The sequence below is a fragment of the Macrobrachium nipponense genome, chromosome 13 (genome assembly GCF_015104395.2).
Source record: "Macrobrachium nipponense isolate FS-2020 chromosome 13, ASM1510439v2, whole genome shotgun sequence".
In the NCBI taxonomy this organism is placed as follows: Eukaryota; Metazoa; Arthropoda; class Malacostraca; order Decapoda; family Palaemonidae; genus Macrobrachium; species Macrobrachium nipponense.
In genome coordinates, this window is record NC_087206.1 from 12,216,806 (window position 1) to 12,225,312 (window position 8,507).

Genomic DNA, 8,507 nt, shown 5'->3' on the forward strand with positions numbered 1-8,507 from the left:
CAATGATACGTAATTACTGAAAACTGCAAAACGCAAACAATTCAGTCGCAATAATACTCAATTTCTAAAAATGGTCACACTGCAAATAATACTGTTGCAATAATACTTAATTACTAAAAATTAACCGCTTGATTACTAAAAATTAACCGCCCCCCTTGCAAACTCTGCTGTAATACTTAACTAAAAATTGCCACATTGCAAACAATGCCGTTGCAATGATATGTGAATACTAAAAACTGCCACATAAGCGTGCAAACAACTCTGCTGCAATAATACTTAACCATAAATTGCCACATTGCAAACGACTCTGCTGCAATGGTACTTAATTACTAGTAATTGCCACGCTGCAAACAACTAGGCTACTAAGACTGCAACACTGCAAACAACTCGGATAAAAGATGCCAAGAATATGCGAGATCTAAATCAGGGATATGAAAAGCTGCCAAGTAGAAGGCAAGGCGTTGCATTGTTGCATTACAGCTATGGGCAAACCCTCCTTAGAAACAGAATTACAGAAACAATTTCATATTTATAATAACTGTCTTTCAGTTTTTCTTGTCGGTATATATATCGTAGCTCTTGCAGAATAGGAGTCATTAGTTTATTTTTTTTCTTGTACGATCTTCACTTAATTTTGTTCGATTACTACTCGTGCGCAATGTTCAAATGCTCTCTTGCCTGACTTACAATATTTAAGAACATTAAACTTAACGCAGATGTGAAGGTTAAGCTTAAGGATTAAGATATTCCCCTGTAAGTACTAAACTAAGGTTAAGCTTAAGGATTAAGATATTCCCCTCTAAATACTAAACTAAAGTAGCTCAATTCTAAACACTAAATCAAAATGCTTAAGAATTGTTCCACAATTCTGTCAAAAAATTTATGAAGAATCTCTGACGATACATTACGTTACATGAACCAATTTCGGTGTGAAGATATGCTATTAATAAAAAAATTAATTCACATTACACCCAGAAACAAAACCTTACCGACAATGAATGGCAGACATCACGAAAACTTTCAGAAATTACTGAATTGGTAATTATCTATTAGTCTAAAGGGCATGTTTTATTTTATCTTTAATCAAAAGCAGGTTAGGCTACTCGACGCAAGAATAAACAGTATATAGTACGTATATATGTACATACCCCATATAAAAATAGGAATCAGCTGGGAAGAAGATATCAAAGCAGACTTGCCGTAAAGAAAATGAACCAGGCTGCAAATCTGTCAGTTATAAGAATTCCCTCCATTTCGCAAAACATTTCTTCATGTAAATCAAAGGAAACTTGAATTTACACTATCAAAGCAAAGGTAGGAATATAACCAGAAAATAAAAATGGAAAGGCCACCTTCACGAGGTATATAAAAAAGGAAACGATGTATCTACACTCGAGCGAAAACAGCATCTGTCTAGCTAGGACTCGAACCAACGCGGTGGAAGTCGGGCCGGGCGCGTCGTGCCTTGAAATGTAATAAAAAAAGTTCATTTTAACGCATTATTGCAAAGTCAGTGACGAATTTAATTGCTCCAGAGTCAAAAGAGGTCCGGTGCGGCTAAAAATGTGGAACGCTTCACGATTTTGCGTGTCATCCTTGCGCAGGGGCCATGCTAATCTTCTCTGTATCGTTCCAATTTTAGTATATGTACTGCCGAAGCAAGTACATCACGAGAGGCGGTGAGAGCGCGGGATATGATTCGCTCGCGCGAGGGATGGATCTTCCCATAAGATAAACAAACAGCCGGGGATCGAAGGGTCTTCTGAAAAAAATGATGCTATGAACTGTTATATATCTTCACATACAAACATTTCAACCAAAGTCTGGACCTTCATTTCACATATCTACACATATGTCTACCTTTATTAGCCTAAAAATAAGTATAAAGTCTTGCGTCACGATTCAAGAACATCTCTATAGCCAGAAATGTCTAACTCGATTCAAAAAGCTACAAGACATAGATACAATAGATACAATTGTTTGGGATTGGGGAGAGAGAGAGAGAGAGAGAGAGAGAGAGAGAGAGAGAGAGAGAGAGAGAGAGAGAGAGAGAGACTTCACATCTCCAATGCAACACGGGCATCCTCAACAAGTAATGAGAGAGAGAGAGGAGGAGAGAGAGAGAGAGAGAGAGAAGAGAGAGAGAGGAGAGAGAGAGATCTTAAATGCATCACGGGCATCCTCAACAAGTTATAATAAAATCATTTGCTACTTTGTTTTCATTTAACTCTAATCTATTTCTGCTTTCTACCTTAATTCTCTGCTACATCTCCATCTTCGTAGAGTTAGGCCTAGGCATTTTCTTAACAGCTTTTATGAAGAGTCCAAAGAAAGAAAGAAAAAAAAAAGGACATCTTTTAATGATGAAACCATAACGCAATCTCGAGCAAAGATATGATCACGTTTACACCAGATACCACAAAACATCAAAGATCAATTTCAACGCCATTTTGTTTAACAAACAAGCCTAGATAGCTCAGTTGGGAGAGCGTTAGACTGAAGATCTAAAGGTCCCCGGTTCGATCCCGGGTCTGGGCAGTACCCATTTTTGCATTCCGGGGTTATTCAATCATGGGGGGGGGGGGAATACGATATTTTTGGAGCCTTATACGATAATAATGCTATAATAAATTGCATGGCCTCATTCTTCCATATTACAAAAAAAAATTTAAATAAATAAATAAACTAACAAATAAATAAATAAAAATACTTAAAAAACAAAAAAAAATTAAATTTTTAAAATAATAAATTTAAATATTCTGTATATAAAAAAATCATATACTTTTTAAATTAAAATTAAAATCTTGCAAAAATACAAAGCCTCATTCTTCTCTATTATAAAAAAAAGCAAATAAACAAATATATATTCTAAATTTAAATATAATTATATACAATATGATTATATACTTGTGAAATTAAAATGGAAAAAATCTTGTAAAATATATACAAAAATTGAAAGACCAGATATAATTGTGAAATTAAAATGGAAAAATCTTGCAAAATATACAAAATGACAGAAAAATATGCAAAAAAAGAAAAAAAAAATTATATTGAGAAAATATTAAAAAGTTGTGGAATATAAGAAAACAAAATAAACTTTTGAAATATAAACAACAATGGGTTTACATATGAAATATAAAACTGTTAATACAAAATATAAAACACAATAACTTGTGAAATATATAATAAAAATATCATAAGTAAAATATAAAAAAATGAATATATAACTCACAAATATAAAATACACACCACAAAATAATTCACAATAATAAAATGCAGAATACATAGAATAACTCACATACATAAAATATATAATAACACAAAATATAACACATGGAAAACAAAAATCTTAAATATAAACATCAAAATTCAATCGTCATTGTTGAGGCAAATTTCTTGGGCTTAGAAACCCTTCACTCGTTCACCATACCTATGCAATGCCTACCAGAAGGTCTAGAAACCCTTCAACTCCTCACAATACGTATACAATGCCTACAAGTGGGTCTAGAAACCATTCAACCCCTCACAATACCTATACAATGCCTACCAGTGGGTCTAGAAACCATTCAACCCCTCACAATACCTAGTATACAATACCTACCAGTGAGTATAATGGATGGATGGATTATGAATTAGGGCAATAGCCCAAGCGCTGGGACCTATAAGATCAATTCAGCGCTGAAATGAAAGTAATGGCTAGATGGGAAAGGAAAAATGAGAAATGAAATGAAAATGATAAACTGATGACAATCCTACATTTGAACGGAACTGTACATCAGCATAAGGCCATTTTTACTCTCCCCCCCAGCATTCAGTGAGTATAATAAAAAACAAATATTCAATGTATTAGACAATAAAGCTTGGAACAAACATCCTGACAATGATGATTATCACTGATCACAACCAACAAATCAAATTTTCTATGAACATGAATTTTAAAGCAATTTCAAATTGAAAATAATTCTCAGGAAGTAGTACAGCAATTAGCAACTGATGTGCAGGAATTTCAGATTATGGAAAAAAAAATGGCAAACTATTTCTGCATATCAAACATTTAATCCCTAATTGTTGTTAGCACCAACCTCACAAAAACTGTAGAAATTATGTAACCATAAGTAAAATGCTAAAACAACAACAGTAGCATCTCAATGAAAAGTATAAAATGAGTTCTAATTAAAAAGAACAAAAAATGCACAAATGACCTAGGGCTACATACTTATTTCAATTATTTTAAAAACAAACTAATATATAGTATATATTATATAATATCATATCTATATATATATATATCATATCTATATATATTATATATATATATATATATCTATATATATAATTATATATATTATATATATTATTATATTACATTATATTATAACAACCACACATCAACATATAATATATAAAAATATCACACACACACATATATATATATATATTAATATATATTATATATAATATATATATATATATATATATAGCTTTATAACGATTAATGGATTAAGGCCCATCCTCAAAAGAATAGTTGTACCTAGGTATATATTAGGCTATGCATGCAACCAGCTCTCAAATATTACCCTAGATCTTCCTCTCTTATACACAAACAATTCTCTTGCATTCTTTCCACACTACCATGCCATCTTAGAAAAACAAAATTAATATTTTCATCTATACTAGGCTAGGGGTAAGGTAACCTTTCCACAACTAGGTATAGCCTAGGCTAACTGCTTACACGACAGGCCTGCAGCACAAAAAACTACCGTATGTAGCCCTATCAGTTGGTAGCCTATTGGGATTATGACAGGATTAGGTATCCAATGCTTATGAACGAAATATATATCCAAATTATCAAAATAAGGCATTGTAACTTTACTTACCGTAAGACGAATAGCGTCCTTGCACGTCCATGTTGGTTGACTCTGGCGTAGCTTAATAGTTGAAGTTCCCTCCAGTCGGCTATTCTCTCACCTCTGTCACAGAACACTACCTAATCTTGGCTTTTAACTTGTAGAAATCGCGAAGCTCTATATAACTCCGTCATAATTATGGACAAATTTGGTTAAATAAGTTTGGAAGACATACTTTTATCAGAGACGATACGAAAGGTTGCACTACAATTTCATAACATGGCTGGTACGCTACGTTCCATGCATTATAGTAATTGACACAACACTCACCAATACCTCTTATTTAAACAGATAAAAGCACGTCAACACAATCATTTGGATCCTGTTAATGTTAACTATATACGCCAGGGGCACAGAAAACATCGTAGAAGGTAATTTAAGGGTTGGTTACTAGGATTGTCGGCATTTTGTCGCGCGGAATAACCTTTCTACACCATTTGCATCAGTAAACTGCCGAAAGCAAGATGCCAAGAAGTTGAAGTCCTTACTCCCTTAGAGGTGTATGAATACGTTCGATTCGGACATTATCTCGTGACTATTGGGAGAGATATGCTTAAAGTGCTATGACCGTTACAAAACGTATTATTATTAATGAAATTGTCATAAAATCTTATTAAATCCTTCTACTAATAAAAAAAATTGGAATGAAGAACCATGCAGCTCTTTCGTGGGAAGCTAAAGCCGAGGTTCACTTACCGGAATAATATTCTTGTGTAGCCAACCATTTCATTTTCGGGATCCTTGGCTTGACTTATTTCAGGGTTGTATCAATCTTACAAGAGAATTTTCCAATTTATCTATCCTAATTTTCATTACAAAAATTGTACCCCAATAAAATGGCAATGAAAAAGAGGGCTTTTAGCTCTAAAGTTTGGCTATGTTTACTGGTGTCCAGTTATTAAATGTTTTACTGTAGCCGACTCAGCTTTATGATGTGAGTGGCGCTATTGTTACTGCTTTGAACAGACTTTGCGTATCTTGTCTTGCGCTCAGTAAAAGTTCAATGTCATTTCCCGAAAACAGCTGATTAGTAATGCAACTATTACAGTTGCTGTTATCGTTACAGTTTTTCATTTTGCCAGTCAGTGTTTTATCGCGGTTATTAAGCATATACCATGACTATCTGGCTATAAGATAATTTAAGTGAATCTAGAATCAGCAAAACAGTCGGAGAAATCGTACAGTATTCTGCTTGCCTAATGAGACAATTTTTATATCCATTCTATTATTCATATTTGCACTAAACACTCTGGAGGCAAATGGTTGGGCAATCTCTTTAGCAGTTTTTATCTATAAAGAAATAAATTCTGTAAATAAAATAATGCACACAGTTGGTTGCATGGATTCAGAAGTCCAACACTAATCTAGGCAAGAAACCCAGCTGATCTATCGACGACTGGCTGCAATCTAACTTATCAGCTATTGGCTTATAAGTGTCAAAATGTACTTCAAATTAAAGTCTCATTCTTCTTCTTTACTTAGCTCCCCTGTGGAAGTGGGACCGCGAGAAGCCTCCATCAAGCATAACATATTCCTCGGAGCCAACGGCGAGGCTTTTGTCAATCTTTGTAAGATCGACTCTATTTCTTGGCAGAACAACACCTTCCTGAACCTCACGGACGCACCTCCTAGACTGCAGGTTGGTTAATCTTGTCAATTCTTTTATCAGAGCCTATGGAAAAGCTATAATGAAAATGCAACAAACTATATCTTTGCGCATCCAAAATTGATGTTATTTGCGCTAAAATATCTATTCAATTTACGTTTGACGACTAATAGTAATGTATGATTTTATATGACAAATGAATAGTCTTTTATAGGATGCAATTTTTCTCTGAATATGCAAAATTAAGTCAGTATGTTTTCATCAGGAAAAGGAGGAACTTCCAGATTTGGTCCGCTGGACACTGGAACCACCTCTAGCCCTTCAGTAGTTTCAATCATTACTTTTTTCAGTCTGACATGTGCGAAACGAAGAGGAACTGGAAGGAAACTGTCGTTGTCACTGGAATGAACTGCATGGCATGTGAAGATTTTGCCGTAACGGATGAACAGGTAAAATTAGACCTATCAGTCTACTGTTGTGTTGCATTTTTGGGGGTGGTGTGGAGGGGGCTGCATATCAAGCAAATGAATAAGGTTTTATATAGCCCAAGGTCCAGAGATCAGTTCTAATCTCTGGACCTTGATCTAGCCAATGACCAAAGACCGTAATATTCCAGTCTGCGTTTTATGCACCATTTTCATCTGCATTTCTACCTCTCAGAGTTGCGCCTTCTACCGGAGCGGCTTCTGCACGTCTTGTGTCAAGCTAGGAGACGACTGCACCAAACCCCTGATGCCTTACGTGGTCGAAAACTGCAAGAGTTCCCACCCTGAGATAGTCAACGCTCTGACTAAAGTCTGTGAGTACGACCCAGACGCCCCTGTGCCATCAGCTCGCTCTCTGCGTGGGAACGGAGATCACAACGAGGCTCATGTGCCAGACGCATCGTCGCTTCTTGTGGTGGTCGCATTGTACGCTGCATACTTTAGCTCATAGGTTAGGTATTGTGACTTGACCCTTGATAAAACTTGGTTTTTGAACATTCCTTCCCTGGCGTTAACAAGAGAGAATACAGACTACAATTATGTACCCATGCTCTCCTGTACAACGGCTGCAATCCACCAAAACTTTCTAACATCCAGGTACATAATTCAGTACTTAGGTCAACAAGGACGCAAAATGTGTTAAAAGACACGTCCAATGTCTGAGAGAAAGTGTCAAACATTACCTACTGAATAACTGGGATTTTCCGTTTTCTGCACATCAGCCTTAAATCTGAATTGTTGTAACTCTTAGTTTGTTCCTGTCTTGTGAAGTCTTATTTATTATATATGTCGTTTTTGTGTGTTGTTTTAGGATAGATCTGTGAATTTTTTCTTGTGTAACGATTTAGTGAGAGCTTACTTTCCTGTAAGTAATGTAATTATGATCTATTGTGTTTTTATAATAAAATACCTTAGAATGAAACCAGTGTTATTTTCCAACTCTTGTCAGGAACTCAGGATTTATCTCAGGCAAAAACAAATAAGAGATAACCAAACTTCAAACCAAAACAATGAATATTCACGGTATAGTCGCTTGGATATCTTACCAAAAAGCTGGGCAAATACCTGAAATAGGCATAAAAATTAATGGTAAGGTCACAAGGTGTTGTGGGTAGCAAATCTAAATGCAAATATTCTATCATAACTTACGTGGCATTAGTTATTTAAAGTACTATGCAGATCGAAATTAAATCAGGCTCAAAGAAACTTTGCAGGTTGCAAGTTTGACTTATCAGAGCAAGTGCTTACTGTACACCTTGCTCACATGCAATAGTGCATTTAAGCACTATGATCATATGCTGCGCCAGTTATGCCAAAAATACCTTTTAATTTTGATTTTGTGTTAGATTCCATAGAATTTCAATAATTCGGAATTATAGTCTTCTCATTGGTGAGATATGTATTATCTTATGTATTTTATTTAGACTGAAAGATAATTTCTAAATATTCACTTTGATCAAGAACTATAATAATACCAGGAGGCATTTAATTGTCCGCTCTCTCTATTGA

General features: G+C 34.9%; 1 protein-coding gene and 2 non-coding genes across 3 annotated transcripts in view; 2 read left to right on the forward strand and 1 right to left on the reverse strand.

Annotated features, from left to right (window-relative positions):
* Positions 1-7,920, forward strand: part of LOC135225241 (uncharacterized) — a 115,823-nt gene extending 107,903 nt beyond the window's left edge. Inside the window, exons 8-10 of the mRNA XM_064264572.1 lie at positions 6,390-6,546; positions 6,864-6,962; positions 7,174-7,920. Coding sequence (XP_064120642.1) covers positions 6,390-6,546; positions 6,864-6,962; positions 7,174-7,449 — 532 coding nt within the window. The 3' untranslated portion in view covers positions 7,450-7,920. The remainder of the gene's footprint in view (positions 1-6,389; positions 6,547-6,863; positions 6,963-7,173) is intronic.
* On the reverse strand, positions 1,560-1,666 carry LOC135225906 (U6 spliceosomal RNA). The gene has a single exon (XR_010317120.1). It is a non-coding gene; the product is annotated as a U6 spliceosomal RNA (small nuclear RNA).
* Positions 2,466-2,538, forward strand: Trnaf-gaa (transfer RNA phenylalanine (anticodon GAA)). Its single transcript has one exon. It is a non-coding gene; the product is annotated as a tRNA-Phe (tRNA).
* Positions 7,921-8,507: the final 587 nt, after the last annotated feature.